Source organism: Amphiprion ocellaris, chromosome 11 (genome assembly GCF_022539595.1).
Source record: "Amphiprion ocellaris isolate individual 3 ecotype Okinawa chromosome 11, ASM2253959v1, whole genome shotgun sequence".
Classification (NCBI taxonomy): Eukaryota; Metazoa; Chordata; class Actinopteri; family Pomacentridae; genus Amphiprion; species Amphiprion ocellaris.
In genome coordinates, this window is record NC_072776.1 from 14,764,157 (window position 1) to 14,789,762 (window position 25,606).

Genomic DNA, 25,606 nt, shown 5'->3' on the forward strand with positions numbered 1-25,606 from the left:
TAATTAACATTATTTATAATTAAATCAAGTTTGCCTATTATTATTTTTATCATTATTGTTGTCTAAGTTGAGCACCTGCCTCTTTTAATGTATTGCTTTGGCTACATTTTAAATGAGGCCTTCATTCCTCAATGTATTTTGAGTTAAAATTCACACTGAATGAATAACACAAAAAAAAAACAGTTTTCGGAAAAATAACATGGCTTGAACATGTTGAGGTACACAGATAAAGCAGAGTCCTTGATACACAGGAAATTACATAAAAATGGCAATGTACATGGTTTATTTATTTAATATCCTAATTTTCGACATTTAGTACCTTGTTCCTTTATAATTATTGTGTTTAATTAGTGTTCCATAGAATAGTTTGCATTATTGGAGTGGTTACATTATTTCACCTAGCACAGTCTGTGGTCCCACCCTACTTCAAAATAAAGTGCGTCAAACTAAATCCTCGCTTCTCATTGGCTACTGAGTCCGGATTCAAGTGAACGCACAGGCCACGTGACCCCCTGCCATTTGACGGTAATGAGACTGCGCACATCATCATGGGGAGTTAACGTTAAGGAGTGACAGACGAGCCGATACTAATGTCAGTGCTGTTTTATATTTTGTGAATTCGTGCTATTGTACGCACCACAGTGAGCCGTGTCAGAGGTCCGTGTAGTTGGAAGCCATGCGGCGGAGTAAGGCTGAAGTGGACCGATACGTCTCCTCGGTACAGAGTTCATCTCCCTCACTCAAAGAGGTAAGTTGAGCCCGCGGCTAATGTTAGCGTGCTGCTGCTATCATGTCACACCAACATGTGTCCGCCGGCCGGTGTGAGGACGCAGCCCGGACACATGCTCAACGAACACCAGTTGTAGTTTTAATTAAGAGCGCGTTGAGTCAGTTGGGTTAAATTTCGTCTTCTGTGTAACCTCTGTCAACCGTCCCCGGCTAGCAGCGCGGACGTTAGCTAACCGGCATGATGACGCCTCGTCGTGTCCTCCCCTTTATGCTGGGAAAATGCGCGGCATGGGTTTGTTAGAGCAGCGCCAGCTAGTTAGCCGTGCTTGTTAGCTGGCTAGCCTCGTTAGACAACTTGTACTGCTACTTCTAGTTTCGCTTCTCTGACAAAAACAAGACTTTAGTCCCTCCTTCAACCGAAGTACGCACCGAAACCTTGTATTAGCAGCTGGGCACTAAACGTTACTGAGAAAGTTGCTGGCTTTTTAGTTTATTTTTAATTCCTGACTAGATTGTCTACAAACATCTTACTGAAATGGTACAGCGTCAATTTGACGTTAGTTTTCTTTTTGCTGTATTGACGAGATAGACAACAATGATCTAATTAGAATGTTCTTTGAGATCATTAGAATGAGGATATTAAATCACATCACTACTTTCACGACTACAAATTACCTACTGGTATTTGTTGTGTGTGTGTGTGTTTGTCTGTGGTAGTCATGTGACCGTCATGTTTAATGGAAATATGCAAATAATGTGACTGGCTGCCATCATACTATTAGCAGTGATCACCTGCATTTTCAGCAATCCGATCACTCCAAGTCCAACAATTGAAAATTAAATGTTAAGCTAATATAATGTATTCCAGTTCCTGGCACCACAGAAGTCTGTATCACTAGTTCTAGTCTGGTGAGTAAGAAAGGCCACCAGTAAATCTGAGGAGGAGATAATCCTGTGAATATGTTGGCTGAGATGTTAATTTTCACCTTATGAGGCCTGGTAGTCACTGGTAACTGGGACACCACCCAGTAAGTCAGCAAATGCATAACATTTACCATTGTATCTTCCGACTAACTTCACAAGAAAGATAAATAGAATTGTAAATTCTTGAGCAATTGTTGACCCACTGATGTATTTTCTTTCCACAGAAGCCAGTCAAAGGATTTTTATTTGCTAAATTGTACTTTGAAGCAAAGGAATATGAACTTGCAAAAAAGTAAGCACATGAGATTCCCTTTATTGCTTTTCTCCAATCTTTTATTGATTGTATTGCAATCTTACATAATTCTGCATGTAATCTTTCCTGCTCTTCTTAGGCATGTTTCAGAGTATCTCAAAGTCCAAGAGAGGGATCCCAAAGCACACAAGTTCCTTGGACAACTCTACGAGAGAGAGGGAGACATCAACAAGGCAGTAGGATGTTACAAGGTAGAAACAACATGTCATCCTAAAAGGGAGTGTGTTTTTAGAAATCCAGTAGTTCATCCAGTGTTTAATTAAAGGAACATTTGTTTTTTAAAAAAAATGGATAATCAATCTGCCACAAACCCTGAGCCAGGACTGGGCTTATAATTTCTACGATGTTGTTTCACTACCTTCATTACGATGTGATGGTGTGGAGTAGGGCAAACACATTGTGCAACAACTCATTTAGGTTTTTTGCTTATTGAAATGGAGGCTCCACATGCGCATGGTTGTCCCCTGGGGTCAAATAAAGTTTTCTGAATCTGAAGTAGGAGAGGGACACCGAAACGGAAGATATGCTTGCAAAAAACAAGCGCAAGTGTTAGGGCTGCTCAAACAATCAAATATTAATCACAATTTTGGCCTCACCACAATCAAATGAGCATGACCTACAGCAATATTGACATTTAAGATGTATGCTCTGCTCACAGACAATTCTGCACATAATGAACAGCGGATGTAGATCAAATCACTTAGTTTGAACTTGGGTAAATCTGACATTGAGAGCTATATTTCAGTCTTTTATTTAGTATATTTTGATCACATCATCTGTCTTGAGTTGCTGTAGTGACTGAGTGGAGAAATGAGAAGCTTCTGATTTCACGACAGCGATGACCCAGCTAAACTCAAGTGTAGCCACAAGTGAGGCGTTCAGGGATCATCGGTAAATTCTAGTATCTGACAGTAAACAGATGTTCAACAAGTTAGGTGTTTTTGATACAGTATTATTTATGTTTTACCTGTAGGAGATGCAGCGAATCCTGGTAAAGAAAAATCTTATGTTAAGTCTTAATTTTATTCTCATAGCAAAACATGGAAATGAAGGTATTGCCTTGTTTGTTTAAATGTTAAAGTGGAGTAAAAATATTTTGTCCTTAAAATCAGTGCATATTTGTGATAAATATTTTTGATGTCAGCATTCATCAAAATAATCATTAATATCATTTTGGCTAGTATGGTGCAGCTTTAGTCGGTGTATAGAGATATTTAGCTCTCCTCTGTCTGCAGTGTCTTTTTACAATTGCTGCACACTACATGAACCCCACTCAACCGATTTGTTTGACAAATTAAACCAGGACCATAAATATCTGACGAGTGAAAAGCCAGGTGCGAATGCAAATCAAAGTTAAAGCCTATTTTGGATGGTTGGATATAAAGAAGGTTCCAAACGGTTTGCACTAGAAGAATTAGTGATTGTGTGTACACTGGTGAATGAAAAATGTTTAAGTTAAAAGTGCCATTTGACTGGTTCAGTGTACCAACTGGTTTGTAAAGTTACCAAACAGGTATCTAGTACTGGCATTAATACCTGTGCAGGAGAGGAAGTTACACTGGTAATCTGAATGTAGTAGAATGTTCTAAGTAGCAAATCTAATTAAGAAACTATGCACACATTTTGTCTCATTTTTGTACTGAATGAGTGTTTTCCATAGAACATATTAAGGTTTTAGATGTTTTTCCTGCCTGCTTTCAATTCAGAAATAAAAGTTGCAGACACTGGAAGTTTTAGTTTGTTATGTAATTGGTAATCCATTAAAGTGAGCTCTTAATGCCCTTTCTTTGTTTTGTTTTTTAAAATGATAGTCCTCGCAGCACTGTTAACCTTCAGTGGCACAATTTCCAGTCCAGAAAATAAGGTTTTGTGTGTTTTTTGGTTGCCTCTTGAATGTAGTAGCAGCAACTCGGATGTCTCAGGATGACAGGGAGTTTTTGACAGCCGCTATCGTTTCATTTATGTGATTATAACATGGTAATGCAGGTGTGAATGAGACTCATGTATGCATGTTTCAAAACATTTTCAGGTGCTTCCTAGTTAATGGGATAAAACAAAGTATCATTAATGATCTTAGCTGTTGTTGAGAGTTTGCATTTCCATTACTGATTGTTCGAGTCCATGTACAGTCCAACTAGACATTATTAAATACTGTCTACTATATGTCCCCCATACATTTCCAATGTTTTTACTGCAACTCTTTACACTTCAAAAGGACACTCTCCCCATCATAAATGCCCCCTTAATTACTTGTCTTCCCAATGAACAGTACACTCACTAAAGTGCAGTTTGATATTGTTTGCTCTTGGATAAAAACAGCTCCAGCCTCTGCTTTCATTTAAAAAAAATAATTATCTCAGCGTGAGAACGAAGAGGAGGTGTCAAGTTTTTATTCTTTCTGTTGGCACAAAGTAGGGAAACAAGTAATTGGTAGAGCATATGATGCACGTGTTTGTTTTTCTTCAGTACAATCAAAGAAAAAAATGAGATGCTGCTAAAATGGCACTGACCTTAGAGTCTGGATTCATCGTGTTTATTCAATAACCTCATGAGAGATTATCGAGGTAGAAATTAATTAATAAGTAATTGTACTAGTGTTCACACCTCTTTCATGTTGGCAATGCTGTTTTTAGAAGAGTCTTGCCCTTTGAATAAATCGCCCATCTGCAGGTTTTCTATAAACTGATTATTCTTCATCCTAATTTGTTCACCTCTGTAATTATCAGCGGTCAGTGGACTTGAACCCAGCCCAGAGGGACCTGGTGCTGAAGGTGGCTGAGCTGCTTGTCGGTAAGGAGGAATGTGACAGCAGAGCAGAGTTTTGGGTGGAGAAAGCTGCAAAGCTGTTACCAGGGAACCCAGCAGTCTTCAACCTAAAGGTGAGGCTCCTTTTCTTCTGATGCTCCAGTAAGACTGTCTTCATGCACTGCTTCTCTTTCTTCTTTTATGTTGCCAACAACTGCCTAGTTCACAGCCTATGTCAATCACTTTGACTTTGTAGTCTTTCCATACTCAGTTTTCCTCATCAGTTATGTGTACAATGCTATAAGGAGGTGACTATTTTTTAAAAGCTGTGAGCTTCCCTCAGTGACTTGTTTCCGTTTATCTGTTCTGCTCCATCCAGGAGCGTCTGTTGAGTCGTCAGGGTCAGCAGGGTTGGAACAGGTTGTTCGACCTCCTGCAGGCCGAGCTGGCTGCACGGCCGGGTGACGCCCACGTGAATGTAAAGTTGGTTCAGCTGTTCTGTCAGGACGGTCGGCTGGATGAGGCTGTTAAACATTGTCTGACTGCTGAGAAAAGGGGCCTGCTGCGCCACAGCCTGGACTGGTACACTGTGGTGGTGCACACACTGCAGGTCAGCGCAGACTTTAATTTAGCAGGGCAGTATACTTTACAAGGACCAGTACACTTTTAAGCATACTTCTATTTTATTCTGTTATGTTTCTCATCTTTAAATCTATTCCGTTTAACTTGGGAAAATAAATACTGAAGAAGAGATGAAATTTGTTTCAGGAATACCTGGCTCAACCCAGCATCTCCAGCAATGAAAAGATGTGTCGCCGTCTCCAGAGAGAGCTGCTATTGGCACACTGCAGCCTGCTGAGAATCACACTGTCTGAGAGCAGTGTGCAGCCCAGCCTAGATGCACTCAGAGGGTAGGTCAGGTCATTTGTTGTCTGTTTACATAATCCATAGAAAAACTCAATCCACAAAATCTAATTTAATCCTGAGGTCAACTTTAATCTCTTTTTTGGATTTTAAAGTAATTTACATTGAAACTTTTTGTCTTTCTATGTTGATCACAGCTCTGTTACAGTCAAAAATCATGCTTAGAAAAGATGTACAGCATTCACGTCTTTGTATTGAACCTTTTCTAAAAAAAACAAACAAAAAAAAAACTGCACAATGAACATACAGGTAGGGGAGTTTCCAGACATCACTGATTTAACAACCCTTAAATAGCATCATAAAGCAATAATAAGCCACATTTAGCTGTTCTATCTCCTCCTTATATTAAATGACCAATCAGAGTGCAAATGCTGGTTTTACTGTGCTGTGACTTTGTGACAGGGTGAAACTTTGGTTCACAATTTGATCACAGAAGTTGTAGATGAATCACGAGTCTTTTGTGCCTTGAGCATTTAGTACAAATCAGGAAAACATTACATTTTTGCATTACATTATTGTGATTTTTTTTTTTCCAAGGACAACTATTAGTTTCTAAGAGTGCAACTGTGTGTCTGTGTGTGTGTGTAGTTTTGACCAAGCTATGCAGACGCTGAGCAGCGTTGCGGGCCACCACACAGATGATCTAGGTGAGGTGTTTGTGGAGATGAGGGGTCACCTCTACCTGCATTCTGCTACACTGCTGTTGAAACTGGCTCAAGATCGCCAACACACCTGGAGGGCAGTCATTGACCTGGCTGCACTGTGCTACCTACTAGCATACCAGGTAATGACACACCAGCTAACACCAGTTCACCCAGCTGATTGACTGGGATAGGACCAGCCCACCAGACTCATTTCTAAATACCCGAACATGTGAAATTACTGGTTACTGCTGATTCTCTTTAAGACTGTTAATCATAAAATTGTTGCGAATGAGACTCTTTTTGTTGATTATTTTTCATTTATTAACTTCACTATGCAACTTCTGAATACAGATTGTTTTGTGTTTTTTCACCAGGTCCCCAGACCAAAGCCAAAAGTGACCAAAAGAGACCAGTCAGCCCCATATCTTCTGGAGCTGCTGGCCAATGACCGACAGAGTCAGTCTGGGCACATGTTGTTTAATCTGAGCACTGATTCTTCCGCCTTAATCAGAGAGGTCTGTGTTTCTGTTCAGTTTGGTTAAAGGTTACACCTGGAATGAAAAGTGCTTTATGTCACTGAAGGCCATGTATTAAATTGACTAAAGCATCAGTGTGGCACACATTTCGGAGATAATGTGCTACAGGTGCAAACATCTTATTACCCAGTCACAACCATGACAAAAGAGCTACAGCATTGTTTTTATTTTCTATTATGTTAACAATTGTTTCTGCATCTTATCCATAATGTCATAGATAAGAATGTTAACCAGTGTTTTTATTTATATTTAGCGATATACATAATATTTCTATATTTTCTCTGTGTAGGTGGTGGAGGCATTTGGGAACCGCAGTGGTCAGGACTCTCTGTTTGAACTCCTGTGGGGACCGCAGGCCTCCGCTGGGTCTTCCTTTATCGCCAATGATGACATTCATTCCATCACCTCCATGGCTCCAGAGCTGTCTCAGCTGGCCAAGTGGGACACTGGTACAAACCCATTAATCTGCCTGAATACCAAAGTACTCAGAAGAGATATTCACTGTCACAGTGATGTTACTCTTAGGCTGTAATAATACTTTGCTGCCTCATCTATAGGCTCCATCCTGCTGCACAGTGGTGATTTGCAACATCTGAGCTGGTTGGGGCTGCAGTGGACGCTTCTGACACAAAGACCAGCACTGCGAGAATGGCTTCAGCAGCTATTCCCAAGGCTTACGCTGGAAACCTCCAAACTAGACACCAACGCACCAGAGTCGATCTGCCTGCTGGACCTGGAGGTAAGATGGAGCTGCTGTAGTGTATCAACATAACACAAAATGAAAACCAGCAGAAGAGATTTGTAAATGAAATATTTTGTGACTTTAAAGGAAAATATTGTGCTTGGTTGCTGGACTTCCTACTTGTAGAAATATTTAGACTTCTATATTTGTATTTGTGCATAGTCATGATAACTTGGTTATTTTGTGGCCTCTTTCTATTTTCCAGTGTTTACTTGCAGTTATTTATGCATAATTCTCTAAATGTATCAATATGTGGTTGAGCATTCCTCTGAAACTGTATTTTATTGGCCAACACAAGTGCTTTCACTTCATAAATGGCATTTTGCCGCTCAGTCCTTCAGTTTGTTCTAAAATTTGTAATTTCTCCAAAAACATTCAATCAAGTCTGTCTCTCTTCCTGTATACTCTATCCAGGTGTTTTTATATGGTGTGGTGTTCTGCAGCCACTGCCAACTCCAGGAGACAGCAAAGATCAGCAGTGGAGTGAACCAGCAGCAACAACAGCAGCTCTATGAGCCTCGTTGCCTCCCGCTTCCTCTCCTCCGCCTCCTGACCACTGACAGGCAGAGGGAGTGGTGGGATGCCATCTATAGCCTCATTCACAAACGAGCAGCGTGAGTGTCAGAACTGCAGAGAGATAGAATATGACGCTGGAAGACAAAACATCACAAGCTAGGTTTAAAACTACACATAACTTGCAGCATAATTGACCAACATATAAGCTGTTAAAATGATTACACTGACCAGTATGTTTTGTCCACGTCTGACACAATGGATATGATTGGTTACCCTTTGTCTCCTAAAAGTTGTTTTAAGCATGGGCATGATGTTCAGCTATTGACACAGACTCTAGATAGCAAGAGAGCCCATCTTGTAAATACAGACTAGTTCTTTTTTTTCTCTAGCTGTCAGAGCAATTTTCCTGTCTCAGAGTTTGAACGTTGTCATCCTGCAAATTATAAAATAGTGAGGGTGCCAGTAAGATTATATCATTATGCATTATTTACAATATAGACCTTGACCAAGCTTATTGATGGATATACCCCCTTTTGCTTCCACATTTTCCTTATGTTCTACTGTCAGTAGCTATTATGCCAGCTGTTTTAAATTTTAGGGAAATCATAGAAAGCCGCTAAACTCTTTTCCAGCTTCCAGACCTTTTTAACAACAAATCTAAGCTCATGTTGAATCACTTTGACATTTAAATAAATAATATAATATTAAATAATAATAAAAAGAAAGACAGGAGGCATGGGCACAAACATTGTTTGTCTAAATGAGCAGTTGCTGTCTTTCAGTTAGTTTGTTGAACCTTGCCTAATTTAATAAGTGACATGGACAGCCAAAGCAGAATGCTGTCAATAACGTAAAGTCCTATTATTCATTGTTTTTAATGTACTGTATTTCTCCAAATAGGGCATGGGGTCTTTATTTACCTTAATGCAGAAGGAAGCATGTTTTTGCCTTGTATTAGAGACAGGCCTTTATTTCTACTGCTCTGTTTGATATGTGTAACTGGTCATATTTTAGTAGAAAGCCTTGTTTTCCCCAGTCATAGTTAATGCATACAAATTTGTAACAATTTCAGTGGACAGAAACCTTTCAACTCTTAACGGTTCTATTATTGTTAAATGGAACCAGGATGTGTAAGACTACATATGATATTATCATATTTTGAGTTTATTTAATTGGATTGGTACATTGTGTTCACCCGTCATGCACATTACATAACAGATACTAGGAATTTATTGGCTCTGTTTTTTTTTGTTGTGTTTTTTTCTCCAGTCTGTATTTGGGATGTGGCTCTTATTTGCTGGTGTCAGTCACAGTCTTGGCTGTTATCAGAGTCCTAGCTTTTATTTGATTATCAGTTTGTATTTGAGGAAATATGGCATTAAGTGCTTTTGTTGTTTTTCCTTTTGCAGTCCTGGCATGTCAGCCAAGCTGCGGATGATTGTGCAGCATGGGCTGAACACTCTGAGGGCCAGGGAGAAACATGGGCTTCAACCAGCGCTGGCCATCCACTGGGCTCAGTGTCTCAGCCAGACGGTATACACACACACACACACACACACAGATGCATACACTGAAGCACAGTGTGTTGCCAAATGTGATTTATAATACTGAAAGTTTTTTTTTTTTTTTTAAACAAAACACTTGTATGTAAATTTCTTTTAGAGTCTTTTAGAACATTGTGGCACTGCCCCTACATAAAGGCAAAACAACACACCGCAGTGAAGAGATTCATGTGCCGCATGAACATCATGATGACAATAAAGTTCCTTCATTTAAAATATTGTTAACAAAGTCAACTATAAAGTCAAGATTGTTTATGAGGGTGTAGTCATTTACACTCGGAGACAAGCTGCCCTGCCAGCTAAAAAGCATCTAGGTAACTCGGGAGCTTGACAGTTACTGTGCAGACATTTATGCTCTCACACCTGCTCCTTTCTGTCACTCAATCTCCAGTTGCTAAACAGGATTAATTTTAAGATGTCCGAACACCCCAGTGTGTTACTTCTGTGACTATGTGTCTTTATAGAGTTTCCAACAACTGAAGAGTTGGCTTGTGTCCTAAGACTACTGTAATTCTTACATTGAGCTCCTATGACAGGCTCACCTTCTCTCTGACATCTAGCTGTTTGTGTGTTTAAAAACACAGGGTGACGGAGTAAACTCATACTACGACCAGAAGGAGTACATCGGCCGCAGTGTCCACTACTGGAAAATTGTCCTCCCACTGTTGGAGAAGATCAAAAACAGACGAAGTATACCAGAACCGCTCGAGCCGCTCTTTATCCACTTCCCTTCCAAAGACATTCAGGTTAATACTGTTGTCATCGTTTACTGTTTTAATGAAATTCCAGGTGTGTTAGGGAATATTGGTCACTTTTGGCCTCTAGTCTTTAGTCTAAGTATCTTGAGGCTTTTGGCTTTATTTGTAAGTCACAATTATCTGTGTATTTGCCTATTTTTGTCAGCCCTTTATGTTTTATACAAATGAATGATGTGCCTCATCTCACAGTGTTTATGTCTTGTTGTATATTGCTGTATTCACTTACATTTAATGAATGAATATGATGTTTAATATGACATTTTTCAATAAGTAAGAGATTTTGTTAGTCAAAGAAAATCTATGTAAATCGTAGGCTTTGGGGACTAAGTCTCCAAAAAGGGCTACACAACAAATATTTATGTGCCTATGATGCAAATAGGCATTTGGAGTGAAAAATTTGTAGTATGACAAATCTAAGTGGTACTGTGTGTGTCCATGTTTCTTTTCAGATTTCTTCTGTGAAAGGTTATGAAGAGGAAGCCAGAATAGCGTATGCGGTTCTCCTCGACATTGAAGGCAGAACCGAGGAGGCCATCGCTACCTTGGAAACCATCAATAACATGTCATCCATCTGGCATTTAGCGCAGGTAAGTCAAAAGTAAAATGTACCAGGGATCTGTTAATCTGAAACTGACTGCCTATTTTTGATAATCAGTTGTGGTAGATGTGCACAAAAAAGCGTTTTGTACAGATTCAGGGACCCAGTTTCAGCTCAGACCACCAGGGTATTATGCAGGGGTCATCATAATTTTGTGCCTAATCAGTGTAGCTGACTCAGCACAGATAACAACCATCTTTGCATTTGCCTTTGTCATAGCTCTTGGGAATTGTATCAGTTAGTATGCAAATTACAGGTATTCATTGTCTAGAATAAAAGTACCCAATCGCGTCTCTTCTGTTGGATACTATGTTTGTTTCACTGCATATTTCAATATTTGACTTAGAACAGGTATCTTTTAAGTGACTATCTGTGTCAATTCCTTAAATGCAAGCACCCAGCTGATATGCAATATGGGATTGGTGCATATTTTATATCTAAGCTAGTGTTTCCGACACCTGTACATATGTTGCATTTTTGTTTTCTATAATGTTTGATGATTCCTTGGCAGATCTATCAGCGGTTGTCAGAGGAGGCCAGCAATGGAGTTGAAGAGACTCAAGATAGGTGCATCACCTTTCTGAGAAAGTTCAGGACCTACCTGTCTAAGATCTACAGTGCCAATGCAGATGACATTGAAAAGGTTAGTAACGGGTTTGAACCTTCAAAATATCAAAAGTAAACCTAGCAACTTAAAAATTCACAGTTTATATATAAATGGTGATGCGTTGTTTGTTTTGGAAGTTAGCACTGTGGCCAGTATTTCCTCATGGCTTTACTTTTGAATGTGAACTCTGTAGTTGTGCATTCATTGCCTACTGTTTGTGTCCCAGCTGCCTGTGTCCATGGAGGAAGTCGTGGATCGCCTTAATGACGTAAACCAGCAGCTGGGAGAGAGTGGGGAGGCCATGGATGAAGAGAATGAGAAGGAAGAGGAGGGACGAAGAGGACCAGCTCACTCCAGCCCTGCTCATCCCACAGAAACAAGTGCAACCATATCGCACATTAAGTTTTCCACTCCATCTCCCAACAAAAGTATCATCTCTCCTTCCAAAAGACTAGTAAGTCCAGATTCTTATCATTTACACAGTCGTCTCAAACTCCCTTTTATGTGTTTTATATGTGTTGTTTTTTTTGTTTTTTTTAATTGACAGATTTCAATTTACTTAAAAATCACTAACATTTTTAAAAATCTGTTCCCCCCGTTGTTTAGATTTCTCCCAAGACACCACCTCACTGGGTGGAGGACCAGAAAAGTCTCCTTCAGATGTTGTGCCAGCAAGTTGAAGCCCTCAAGGTCAGAATTAGAGATTAAACACTGTTTTTTAAAAAGATTTTTTTCAAATTAGTCCCCATTTCACCTGCACTTCAGACATTATTCTACATGGTTTGACTCTGAAACATGATCGTATATTACCCTTTCCATGGGTTAAATGTATGAATGTGTCAAATTGAGTCACTCTTCTATCAACCCCTGATTTTGCAGAATGAGGTTCACGATCTGAGACATAACTCATCAGGAAATGCAGGCTCTCCTCATAAGATGTATGGAGAGAGCTACGGGGCCGAGGGCCTGCAAGAGCCATTTACCCCAGTCCAGTCTTACCATGGGGCCCCCCTAACAGGTCAGTCTGTTATCTAGAACTTAACGATGCTTCAAAATGTAGTTCCATTATTTAGTCTATAGAACAGACACTGACACAACAAAAGTCTTAATATGTTTGTTTGTGTTTTTAAGTTGCTACCACAGGCCCCTCTGTGTTCTACAACCAGTCTACAGCTTATAACTCTCAGTATCTCTTGCGCACAGCAGCAAATGTGACCCCTACCAAGGTAATTATTATCATTCAGCACTGGTTCTAATGAACTTGGTTATAGTGTGTCAGTGACATTTGATTTCTTTTTATGCAGGGTCCGATGTATAGTGTGAACCGTATGCCACCTCAGCAGCATATGTATGCCTACCAGCCGCCCACTCACACACCTCCGTTGCAAACAGCCCCAGCCTGCATCTACCCTCCACAAGAGCAAGTCTTTGGTGCCCCTCTTCGGTTTGAATCTCCAGCCACAAACCTTCTTTCTCCATATAGTGAAGAATATTATGGCCAGAGTGTTACCCAGCAAACCACTAATCCTCCTCTGCCTGAGCCTGGCTACTTCACCAAGCCATCGGTTGTCCCTGTTCAGCCACCAAAGAGTGTTGAGGGGAAGCCTATGGACTTTGGAAAGCTCTCCTTCAGCCAACAGGCCCCAGCTGAGGTCCCCAGAGTGCCTAGTTTTGGTGCAGGAGCAGTTGCCCAGTCAACACCTTCAACTGCTTTTAAATTCAACTCCAACTTTAAATCCAATGATGGAGATTTCACTTTCTCAGCTTCCCAAGCCAAGCACAGTGAAAGTTTGCTTGGTCTTCTCACATCAGACATTCCCGCTAAAACAGATGCTGTTTCAGAGAAGCAAGCTGCTCAGGAGCAACCCCCCAGCCAAACAGGCATCTTCACCTTTGGCAATAAAAATATTACTAGCTTTTCATTTGTTGATTCAGCACAGACCACAGCTTCTGGCAGTCTGTTTGGAAAAGTGGAGCAACCATTTAAATTTGGAGATATTACCAAGCCAGCATTTGAGGTAGCCAAGCCAGTGGCAGAACAGGAAAGAGCAGCAGAGAGCGACAATGACAGCACTCACATCGAGGAGGATGAAGATGGGCCTCACTTTGAACCCATTGTACCTCTTCCTGATAAAGTAGATGTGAAAACAGGTGAGGAAGAGGAGGAGGAAATGTTTTGTAACAGGGCAAAGTTGTATAGATTTGACACCGAAACAAAAGAGTGGAAGGAACGGGGCATTGGCAATGTTAAAATCCTAAAACATAGCACTAAAGGGAAGGTCCGACTCTTAATGAGAAGGGAACAAGTCCTTAAGATCTGTGCAAACCACTACATCACTGCTGATATGCTGCTGAAACCAAATGCTGGCTCTGACAAATCCTGGGTATGGAATGCCATTGATTATGCAGATGAGGAGCCGAAGCCTGAACAACTGGCCATCCGTTTTAAAACCGTAGATGAGGCATCACTATTTAAAGCTAAGTTTGAGGAAGCCCAGAAAATTGTCCTCAAATCACCAGAAGAGCACAATCAACAGGAGAGGAAAGAGGAAAGCTTGAAAGAGTCTGAATCTCTGGCAGCCCAGTTTGCACTTAAGGAAGGGGAATGGGAGTGTGCTGTGTGCTGTGTAAGAAATGCATCCACAGATATGCGGTGTTTGGCGTGTCAAAGTCCCAATCCAAAATCTTCATCAAAACCAGACATTCAGCCTGCAGGTGAAACCAAAGCCAGTCCATTTACTTTCAAATTTGGTACAGATTCATCAAAGCCAAGTAGTTCTGGCTCTACGTTTACTGGATTTGGAGCTTTTGGTGCGTCTGTACCCTCGTCATTTACATTTGGTATCAGCTCCTCAAAACCTGCTGACACAGGAACCAGTGCATTTGGTTGTGACTTTGGGGCTCAGTTTGCCAAGAAGCCAGGGCAGTGGAACTGTAAAACATGTTCTGCAAGAAATGAGGCCTCTGCAGGCAGTTGTGTTTCTTGCAAAGCTCTTAAAACATCAACTGAAACAACTGCCACAGCACAAACGACACCAGCTGCAGATGCACCTGTTGTACAGCCCTCGATATCTACTGTAGACACTGGGTTTGGTGCCCACTTTAGCAAGAAGCCTGGGCAGTGGGACTGCGATGTATGTGAAATCAGAAATGAAGCATCTGTTAATAAATGTGTTGCCTGTAAAAGCCCGAACCCTGCTGCTAAATCTACAGAGGGGGCTCCAGTAGCGTCAAACCTGTCAGCAGAGTCAGGACTGGGGGCTTTTGCTAAGAAAGATGGGCAGTGGGACTGCAACACCTGCCTTGTTAGAAATGATGCATCAGCTGCTGAATGTGTTTCCTGTCATGCACCAAATGAGAACCCTTCTTTAGAAGCCATGTTTGCCAAGAAGGATGGAGAATGGGATTGTGACATTTGTCTGGTGAGAAATGATGCTTCTGCTAACAAATGTGCAGCCTGTCAGACCCCAAATCCTAATGCTAAAAGCACAAGCAACACTGCACCCTCTCCCTCAAGCTTCAGCTTTGTCTTTGGAACCAAGAGTTCATCAAGTCAGTCTGCTGGAACTGGATTTACCATGCCTTTTGTAAGTGGCAGTACCTTTCAGTTTGGTGAAAATAAAGATAAAAATTCAGCTGCTTCTTTCAAGTTTGAAGCTTCTCAGTCGGGATCAAGTACCGCTGCTTCTTCAGGCTTCTCTTTCTCCATGCCCAATCCAGCAGGTGGCTTTAAGTTTGGCATTCAGGAACCTGCTCAAGAATCCCCCTCAAATGATAATCAAACACCACCAGGGCCAGCCTCTAGTTTTCTTAAAAGCATAGCTGACAAACACAAGGAGGAAAAAAGTTTCTCTGCTCCTTCAGTGGGCCAAACAGATCAAGATCAAAATCCACTAGTTGCTGGAAAAACCAATACTTTCAGTTTTGCAGATTTGGCAAAATCTTCTGGTGGGGATTTCCAGTTTGGTGAGAAAGACCCAGATTTCAAAGGTTTCTCTAGAGCTGGTGAGCAGGTGTTCTCATCGTTCCAGGCAACCCCCACCAAGGCAGAAGCTTCAAATGAGCTGGAGGACGACGACATGTATAAAACAGAGGAAAGTGATGACATCCAGTTTGAACCGGTGGTTCAGATGCCTGAGAAGGTGGACTTGGTGACGGGGGAGGAGGATGAACAGGTTCTTTATTCTCAGCGTGTCAAACTGTTCAGATTTGACTCCAACACCAGTCAGTGGAAAGAGCGTGGTGTGGGAACCCTCAAATTCCTAAAAAACAATTCTAATGGTAGGCTAAGGGTGCTGATGAGAAGAGAACAAGTTCTGAAAGTGTGTGCCAACCACTGGATCACCACTACTATGAACCTTAAGCCCCTGGCAGGCTCAGACAAAGCATGGATTTGGATGGCCAATGATTTCTCTGATGGAGATGCTAAACTTGAACAGTTGGCTGCAAAGTTTAAAAGCCCTGAGCTTGCAGAGGAGTTCAAAGAAAAGTTTGAAGAGTGTCAAAGGCTTCTCTTGGATATCCCCCTGCAAACCCCTCACAAGCTGGTTGACACAGGCAGAACAGCACATCTCATTCAGAAAGCAGAGGAAATGAAGTCTGGTCTGAAAGACCTGAAGTCCTTTTTAACAGATGAGAAAACAAAGATCAAAGATGATGACACCCAGGGAGACATTACAACGTCCAGTGATGTTTCAAGTCTTGTAATCAAGCCTCATGGTGAAACTACTGGCCCCACTTTGGAGTGGGATAACTACGACTTAAGAGAAGAAGCTTTAGACGACACTGCTAACTCATCAGTCTATGCCTCGCCCCTTGCCAGTAGCCCCCTTAGGAAGAACCTTTTCCGCTTTGGGGAATCCACTGGTGGGTTCAGCTTCAGCTTCCAGCCTGGAATCAGCCCCGCCAAGTCTCCCTCAAAACTTAACCAGAGCAGAGCTTCAGTGGGCACTGATGACGAGCAGGATGTAAGCCAGGATGAAGAGCGGGATGGCCAATACTTTGAACCTGTAGTCCCCTTGCCTGACTTGGTGGATATTTCTACAGGAGAGGAAAATGAACAGGTGGTCTTCAGTCACAGAGCAAAACTGTATCGTTATGATAAAGAACTGACACAGTGGAAGGAGAGAGGTATTGGAGACCTCAAGATCTTGCAGAATTATGAAACCAAACGAGTGAGGTTGATAATGAGGAGAGACCAGGTTCTTAAGATCTGTGCAAACCACTGGATCACAGCAGCCATGAAGCTGGAACCTATGAAGGGGGCAGAAAAGGCCTGGGTCTGGAGTGCTATGGACTTTGCTGAAGAAGGGAAGGGCAATATTGAGCAACTGGCTGTGAGATTCAAACTGCAAGACACTGCAAATACATTCAAGGAGGTCTTTGAAGAGGCCAAGATTGCACAGGACAAGAAGGAACTCATGAATCCAGTGACATCCAGAGTTCCTGCACCACAAGACGGTGGAACTGCAGGCTCTGCAACAATTGCTGCGACTGTATGTGGGAAGGCAGCCATAGCTGTTCTGGAAGAGACCACAAAAGAACGTACAGAGCTTTCTCCTGACTCTAGGCCATGTGCAGCTGGGTCTCAGAGTCCAGTCAATCCTACAAAGGCCGTGGTATCTCCCCCTAAGTTTGTCTTTGGGACTGATAGCCTTCAGAAGATTTTTGGCACTCCTAAATCTCCCTCTGAAAGTGATGGATCCGCATCTGTTTTGAAAGCCAAAGATTCTGGACGTCATGCCACAGCTTCGCCTGCAGCTCCTGCATTCAAAATCCCAGATAAAGGTAAAAAAAAAAAAACAACTTTGTTAAATATTTGTCTGTTGTATTTTTGAATGCGTATCACAACTGTTTCTGTTCATTTTATTTTTACTCCACTGTCTTGTTTCATCTGCATCTCATTGCTCCATCATCGCAGTTGGCCCAGACCCACCTCATTTTTCGCCAGGGCAGAAATTGTATTGAAATGAGTTTGATTTCCCTCCCCACATTGTCACTGTATGTATAGCTGTACCTGTATATTTAGTCAAATATATACAGAAAATATTTACAAAAAGTTAGACACAGTAGGTTTTAGTGAATTTACTGCACACATTTTACACACCCATAACATTAAATACAAAACATTTTATACTATTTGCTCATCACACACAGACAGTATTTCATATTCAACAATTTTGGCAATGTATTCTGATTATACCAGCCTCACAATTAGTTTCTCTTCGCCCAACAACCCATCATCCTTTAGGGCTGGATTTTAGGCTTTTCAAAGATAACCCAATGGCTTTTTGGACCAGCACATCAACCACCCAATTTGAACCCCAAGGTACTCCAATCACTGCAGTGTGTGTTAACACTTCTCAGCTGTCACCTGGCTGGAGCGTATTACTAGAAAGAAATAACCTGGATGCACGGAGTGGAGAAACAGTGACGCTAATGTGGTGCATGTCCATTGTGTGGAGGTGCAGTTCTGATTGTTTAGCACCTATGTCACAGTGTTTAAGGGTCTTGCATACAGGCAAGTTATACAAAACTGAATTCAATATATTTTGTTGTACTAGCTGCAGATTCATGAAGGTTATGATTCTGAAGAGGATATACATTTTAACTTAGTCACATTATTAAAAGTTAAAGCCTTTTCTGAAATTGTTTAACTGCATTAAACACTATTTCAGTTCAGTTCCTAATGTAGTTAAACAACAATCAGAAGTGCTTATAATGTCCTTCTGTTCATGATTGTAGCAATTTTGTAAAGGTAAAAAAGGCAAATTTAAAACTATAAAGATGATAAAAATGTGACAGTATGGGATGTGATCCCTTGATTTCTGTATATTTGCTAAATTTAATGACTTGGTAGACTTTCATTACTTGGCACATAAAATCAAACTAGAGCTTTATATAGCAGCTGAAGAGAGGTCGGTAAAAGCTGAATGTCTTCTGAAAGGTGAGCTGAGAGCAGAGGACGTTCCTGAAGAGTGGAATGCACTGTGCAAACGTCACACATCCCATTTTTAGTGCTGGATGTGTAGCAACAGCATGAAATGTAATTCCCTGCCTGGTCTGATTTCTGCCAGAGACATCTACCTCAGCAAAGGCTAATTAGGGATAAAGTTTGGGTATTTGTGCTGTTTAATATTACAACAGTAAGTGGTATAGTGTGTGAAATAAAATGAAAAACACAGAGAAAGTACAGAAATCTCTAATACAATTTGTCTCTCACTGTTCTAAAACAAATGCATGCTATTCATTCTTGCTGTGCATGACTTCCTGTGTGCGTGTGTGTGTGTGTGTGTGTGTGTACCTAACAGGCAATAGATCAGCTTCATGTTTGCTCTTCAAAGTAGTGCCTTCTCAGCCTGACTTTGTGTTTCCTCCTATTGTATCTGTCTGTCATAGGGCCCCCTCAGGCAGAAGGAAACAGTGCAGGGTCGGATGAGGACTCTGAGGTGGAGATTGTGTATGTCAGGGAGCCCACTGCTGAGCAGGCAGCTTTAGCCAGGAAACTCCTGCTGCCTCTCACCTTCTTCTGCTACCAGAATGAACCAGGCTACACCAGCGACGATCAAACTGATGGTGAGACCAGAGACAGAAGTGCTCTTTGTTGAAGTGCATATAGTAATGGGAATAGATAATAACAGCTTTATTTTATCTTGCAAATGTTTATATTTGCATTTTCCACAGTTAATTTCAGTCCATTTCTTTGATCTTAAATGAGCCTGGTAGACTGATTTGTAAACCAAACTTGCATTTGCATTCACTCATTGATACTAAAACACATTGTATTTATGTCTAACAAATGCTTTAAATACATCTCCTATATCACTTCTTTGAATGTTGTGACTTCTAACTCATCAGCAGAATAGTGTGACGGAACAAGCATTATGTTGCGCACACCAACTAAACAAGGACTTGTAAAAAGAATAATCCATAGTGCCACTAGTAGTCAAAAGCTATCCAGAGTATCTGTAAAGACTAAAAATCCCTGCATAGCTTGAACTCTCATTGAAAGAAAGAGGGTTTTATTTGAAATTACATTGAATTTGAAATAGGTAGTACTAACATATGTATGTACATGAATACAACACCATTCAAAAGCACTGCCAGATACAATTGGTACTGTTAAAAATCGTTATGAGAACATTTCAAACCTGGAGCCCTCTCATTCAGAAGGCCAACAAGTGATTTTTGGGCTATTTGCATTTGGAGTATGTTGCTGTTATCTCACCATAACAACAAAATGTGTTACTGTTGCAAAGCTGGACATTATAGGAATGTAAATGTTTGAAGCAGACACCAATATAAAATGCCATACATCCATATTTACTAGCATTGTCAAAGGTGAAAAAGATGCAGAATCAATATTTGTTTTTTCTTAGAAGGAGCAGGAATATCTGTGAATTTTGTTTTAAACTTTTAGATGAGGACTTCGAGTCAGCAGTGGCAGCGTTGAATGGAAAGCTCTACCCTGATCCTCCTGAGAAAAAGGCTGCAGCTTGTGCTGATGGTATGTATGCCATCTCTCTTGGACATTATGTCCAAGTCATCTATCCAAATACCACTGTTTGGATACAATTTGCTAGCATTTTGAGGCCTGTTATAAATAATGATCAACTCCATATCATATTTTCATCATGGGTACACGGCCAGATGTATGTGGAGTTTATCTGTGTGCGTGAGGCTTACCTTAGCTGCCAGTCCTTCTCTAACCCTGAACCTGAATGTGTGCTGTTATCCAGAGCCAGACTGCCAGGTGGTATGGGAGAAGAAGCCAACGCCAGAGGAGGAGGAGAAGGCCAAACGTCTCCAGCTTCCTCCCACTTTCTTCTGCGGTCTGAGCACCACAGACAGTGACCCGGATCACGACAAGCCTGAAGACTTTGAGACAGAAGTCCGCAAAGCACAGGAAGTCCTGGTAAAAGAAATAACACTTGAAAAGGACACAGAGTTTGTACGGATGATAATTCATTCATGCAATTAGACACTATCTAATAACAGGCAGTATCTTTTTCCAGAATAACAACATATTAGAACTGACAGCGCTAAACAGTCATTTTAACTATTTATTCCTTTTGTTGGGGCAACTTAGAGTACCGTATCATACATTATGCAACCAGCCAGGCCTTTTTTTTTCTCTCGCTGAGAATGTATTTCATGTAGTCAATGAATTATGTGAGTTTAATTCCCAATTATCTATCAGGTAGCCCAGTTAAACCAAGCTGAACAGGCCTCCAGCAGTCCTGCTGAGGCCGCAGCGGAGCCAACACCTGGCCTGTCATCCAGCAGTGTGGAGGCTGCAGGCAGCACATCAGCACGGGATGAACAGACCTCAGACCAGCCAGCAGAGACTCAGAGTGAAGCCCATAGCAGCAGCTCTCCTATTGATTTATCGACCAAGAAGAGCTCAGAGCCGGAGAGCAACACTGAGACTGACGCTGCAGCTTCTACTGCTACAACTACTAGCCAAGGTATAGGACAACTCCTGTATTCCTGTTCTTTACTACAGAAGTTAAACCTCCAACAGACAGTACACATATTTCAGCAACCAAATGAATTCTGTGGCCTGGAATAACAGAAATATTTTTATCATTCACTGGTCAAACTCTTCCTTTATCTCTGGATGAAATATCCTATTTTCACTTTGCTTTTTTAATTGGCTAAAAATGCATATTATTTTTCTCTGATTTATTTTCATACCTTGTGGCCTGGAATAAGGGAAGTGATGAAATATGTGGACTGCATTGTTTTTTTGTAGCTACTGTTTGATGAAACTGATGAATAATATTTAAATATATTATATCTTTAATGAGATCAGAATGTATCAGCCACCATTAAGAAATTGTACTCAGTTCGGCATTTGATTGTACCGTCGTTCCTCTGCCTGCAGACTCCACCTTTGGCTTCAACTCATTGGGAGGTTTCTCTTTTGCCGACTTGGCCAAAAACACCGAAGGATTTGCATTTGGAACAAATGGTTGGTTGGTTTCAACATTTTCAAGTTGTTCTTTATGACTGTCATCTCATTGTAATTCACTAAAACTAAATAATTTCCCCGCATTTTTTTTCTTATGTAGACTCCAATTTCTCATGGGCAAATGCTGGAGCAACAGTATTTGGGTCTGTAGGGCCCTCTGCACCGAAAAACACTGCTGATGAGGAGGGAAGTGATGAAGAAGAGGCTTCTAATAATGTGGACATTCACTTTGAGCCTATAGTCTCCCTACCAGAGGTACATTTAAATGCTGAGCTTTAACAATTTGGCCTTTTTTTAAGACTTAACTTGAAGTTCACTGGATATTATGTTTCTCTCAGGTGGAGACAAAGTCTGGGGAAGAGGATGAGGAAATCTTATTTAAAGAGCGCGCTAAGCTGTACCGATGGGACCGAGACCTCGGCCAGTGGAAGGAACGCGGCATCGGTGACCTCAAGATCCTCTTCCACCCGACCAAACATTTCTACCGAATCCTAATGAGAAGAGAGCAGGTGCTGAGGGTTTGTGCCAACCACACAATCTCCCCGGCAATGGAGCTTAAACCCATGAATGCCTCAGCTAACGCACTGCTCTGGACCGCCACTGACTACTCAGGTAGCGTACATAGGAAGTCAGTCTTGGTACTGTGTTTTAGGGACTGACCGACTATGAGGGCCGTTATTATTGTTAATTTTGGTGACCGATTATCACATGATAAAACGTGCTGCTTTGACCGCCTCTCTCAACAGTCCACAATGTTCCGTTCACATCTCTCTGATTGGCTGTTAGCCAGCCAATCAGTAAAAGCTGTTGTTTACAGATTGTGACTGACGAGGTCATATGTAGATCAGAGAAGCTCCAGTGAATTGCCTTTTTGGTAGGTGAGGTAACGAACACTGCTGAAGTTGTAATGAACACAGCAGTCTTCCACAACCATCCGACCCGCCTGTTACACAGCAAAGGCCCCAGTATTTCACTTGTAGGTGTTTAGAAATGGTGCAGCTGGAACTTGTTTTGCTGATGCTTTACAGTTACAGTAACTTTAACCCTGTAACTGACAGACATGTCTCTCTAGCAGAGACACAACCTGCAAAAACTGCACAAGAAGCACAGCTAATAAGGGAGATTAGCTGCTTTCACAGTAGCTAAGGCTATGCTAACAGCTAGCATCTAAGGTATGAGGCAGCAACAGATTACCCCAAAACAGTGAACCATAAGAAATCATGCTTTAAGATTAAGATAACATTGTACATAGTCAGCTGTAGTAGTCCTTAATAATGAAGTAGTCTAGTTATGAATAGCAGGTGCTAGCACGTGCTGCTAATATATAATGTTTAATGTATATTGATCATCTGCCCTTGTTCATTGCCAATAATTGATATCCATATCAGCCCTGAATAAACCACATCGGTCGAATCCTGCTGTGTTTGCTGCTCTTAGCTTCAGTTTGAAGTCAGTGAGCTGCTGTTGTAGAAGCATCGTGTAGTGATGACACAGCTTTCCTCTCTGCGGTTTCAACTACACATTAACCTGCATTTTAAAAACAAAAATGCGTCCAGTGAAGTTTAAAATAGTTACAGTGTGATATATTTAAAAAGAAAAACAACAGTTGACATTCTGTGGTTTGTTATTTTACATAAATTGCAAAAAACTTTCCCATAGGTGTTAACAATACTGTATCTACCAACAGCTTCTCCGCTGTAGACAGGTTTTAAACTGTGCTGCATTTATTTTATCAATGAATCATGTATTTTTTCCTCAATTGCTAGTTTGTTTCCAGTATATTTTTGGTGAGTTTTTAAATGAAACATGTAGAATAATGTGATTATACTATGCCAATGGGTGTATTGACATTTTTCAGCTGCCTTCTTTCTGACTGTATCTTGTCTTTTTTCTGCTTTTCCAGACGGTGATGGTGTTGTGGAGCAGCTCGCGGCCAAGTTCAAGACCCCTGAGATAGCTGAAACCTTCAAGAAGACCTTCTGCGAGTGTCAGAGCCGCGTAGGTCAAAGTGGTGACGACGCCTCATGCATCTCCTCGCCACAGATGTCCAGAGTTCAAGAGCACTCCAGAGACACTAACCCACAGGTGTTCCTCACAGTGGCAGCTGACGGCCAACCGCTGGGCACAGTCACTATAGAGCTCTTCTCCCATATTGTCCCCAAGACCACAGAGAACTTCAGGGCTCTCTGTACCGGCGAGAAAGGCTTCGGGTTGAAGGACTCAATCTTCCACCGGGTCATACCAGATTTCATGTGTCAGGTGAGGGGAATTATCAAGAATAGATGACTACAGCTTATTTACAACATGAAAATTACACAGAGCTGCATTTCAGTAAAAATGCATCCTCCTTTCACTGAGTTTGTAGCACACGTATCTTTGTAAAGACGTAACCTACACTACTCTAGTTTTCTTAAACAAATATGATTCACTTGTTTTAGACGATACGTTTAAAGCTGGGCTGGCATCTCACAGTAAAAATAGATAAATAAATGTGTGCGGATTACCTCTTGACAAACACAGCAAAAAGTGCGACAATCTGGATTATGGGCAGTTTATTCAACTCTGCAAGCATGGAGCTTTTTTTGAAGTTAATTTAAGAGAAACATCTGCAGCATGTCCAAAAATACAGAGTTGTTTTATTGATTTGCTTGAACATTGACTGTTAATGAACACCTAATTTTTTTTATGGCCAGCAAGCAGCATTACTGCTTTTCCTGGATTATTTTGAAAAATTACCTCGAGCTGCTGCTTTACTATTGTTGAGATGTCATTATTTCACTCATAAAATACAGGGTTAGTTTTAGAAAGCAGTTAGATCAATTGTAGCTCAGGGGAGAAAGAATGCACTTACTAAATAGCAGATATTCTCGTAACATTACTTACAAGTTCCCTGTTGGTGTTTCAGGGTGGTGACATCACTAACAGCGATGGCACAGGAGGTAAATCCATCTACGGCAGCCAGTTCGAGGATGAGAACTTTGATGTTCGGCACACAGGCCCAGGCATTCTGTCGATGGCTAACCGCGGACGAGATACCAACAACTCGCAGTTTTTCATAACGCTGAAGAAAGCCGAACACCTCGACTTCAAACACGTGGCTTTCGGCTGGGTCCGGGACGGCATGGAAGTGGTGCAGCAGATGGGAGAGCTGGGCACAAAGGGAGGCCTTCCGTCCAAAAAGTTTGTCATCACAGACTGTGGACAGCTGTAGCTTTTTAAATATTCAGATCAAGATTCACAGCTTGGTTTAGGTTATTAAGGTAACAAAGACATTGACAACTGTGTGTTCCCTGTGCAGTGCATTTCCTCCTGCTACAACTGAATCCTTAGTCATTAGCTACTGATCATAGGACTGCTGGTCAAGATCCTTTATCACGGAAACTTGTCCCCCATATCCTGGATTTTAAAATGATTTTGCGGTCCTATAATTTTGTCACCAATGGGGAATGTGGGGTAGTACAATATAGGAGGAGGCTTTTGGAGCAAATGTATACTTTTGCACTTCCATCTTTATCACCTGTCAATAAATTCTCATAATATGTTTATGTGTGTATAATTGTACATGAACTACTTTTTTAATGTTTGTTTTTGTTCTTTTGTTTTGCATGTGCTCAGTTTAAATGTGCCGATCCTCCTCACAAGCTCCACTCTGGTTAATTTGTCCCTTTTTGAAAAAGTCTTAATTATAACTGAAAGGTGAAGTTGCTATTTGAATGCACCTATTGGTTTGTAACCATGCCCCTGCCTTCTCTAAATGCCTCTGTGTAACTTTTACGGTAGGGCACCCCCAGTGTTTTTTCCTTAGGAAAATGGATTTCACAATGCAGATAATTGGACTTCATATTTTCCCACATAAACTGATGTCATTCGACTGTGTTGCCTCGCGGGTGGCTATGTGATGACATTACATCTGGTTTGGATATTACAAAGGAGATCCACATGTATAGTTTAAGATTCACAGTAAGAGTTGAAATGGTGCTTATGGTACCAAAATAATATGCTGATCTATGAGAAATAAAGTTGCTTTCCAAGTAA

General features: G+C 41.2%; 1 protein-coding gene across 2 annotated transcripts; it reads left to right on the plus strand.

Annotated features, from left to right (window-relative positions):
- The first annotated feature begins 531 nt into the window (after positions 1-531).
- ranbp2 (RAN binding protein 2) lies at positions 532-25,606 on the plus strand. 2 transcript variants are annotated; one of them, XM_023280466.3, is made up of 30 exons: positions 532-748; positions 1,878-1,945; positions 2,046-2,157; positions 4,693-4,845; positions 5,091-5,321; positions 5,480-5,622; positions 6,224-6,419; positions 6,654-6,794; positions 7,105-7,264; positions 7,373-7,554; positions 7,972-8,171; positions 9,483-9,606; positions 10,220-10,381; positions 10,843-10,980; positions 11,503-11,634; positions 11,825-12,052; positions 12,205-12,288; positions 12,478-12,616; positions 12,730-12,824; positions 12,903-17,385; positions 17,849-17,926; positions 18,997-19,173; positions 20,018-20,104; positions 20,337-20,512; positions 20,798-21,065; positions 21,485-21,571; positions 21,672-21,826; positions 21,910-22,183; positions 23,475-23,830; positions 24,477-25,606. In XM_023280466.3, the coding sequence occupies exons 1-30, from the start codon at positions 677-679 to the stop codon at positions 24,780-24,782; spliced, it is 9,207 nt and encodes a 3,068-aa protein (XP_023136234.2). In that variant the 5' UTR covers positions 532-676; the 3' UTR covers positions 24,783-25,606. The 2 variants fall into 2 exon arrangements, with proteins under 2 accessions (XP_023136234.2, XP_023136233.2); XM_023280465.3 differs by lacking the exon at positions 17,849-17,926.

What these genes read in the sequence shown, in the direction of transcription:
- ranbp2 (XM_023280466.3), top strand. Translation starts at nt 677, where the DNA reads ATGCGGCGGAGTAAGGCTGAAGTGGACCGATACGTCTCCTCGGTACAG. An exon ending in CCATCTGGCATTTAGCGCAG is followed by an intron (nt 10,981 to 11,502) that starts GTAAGTCAAAAG and finishes ATTCCTTGGCAG; the next exon opens with ATCTATCAGCGGTTGTCAGA. An exon ending in GCAAAGCACAGGAAGTCCTG is followed by an intron (nt 20,513 to 20,797) that starts GTAAAAGAAATA and finishes ATTATCTATCAG; the next exon opens with GTAGCCCAGTTAAACCAAGC.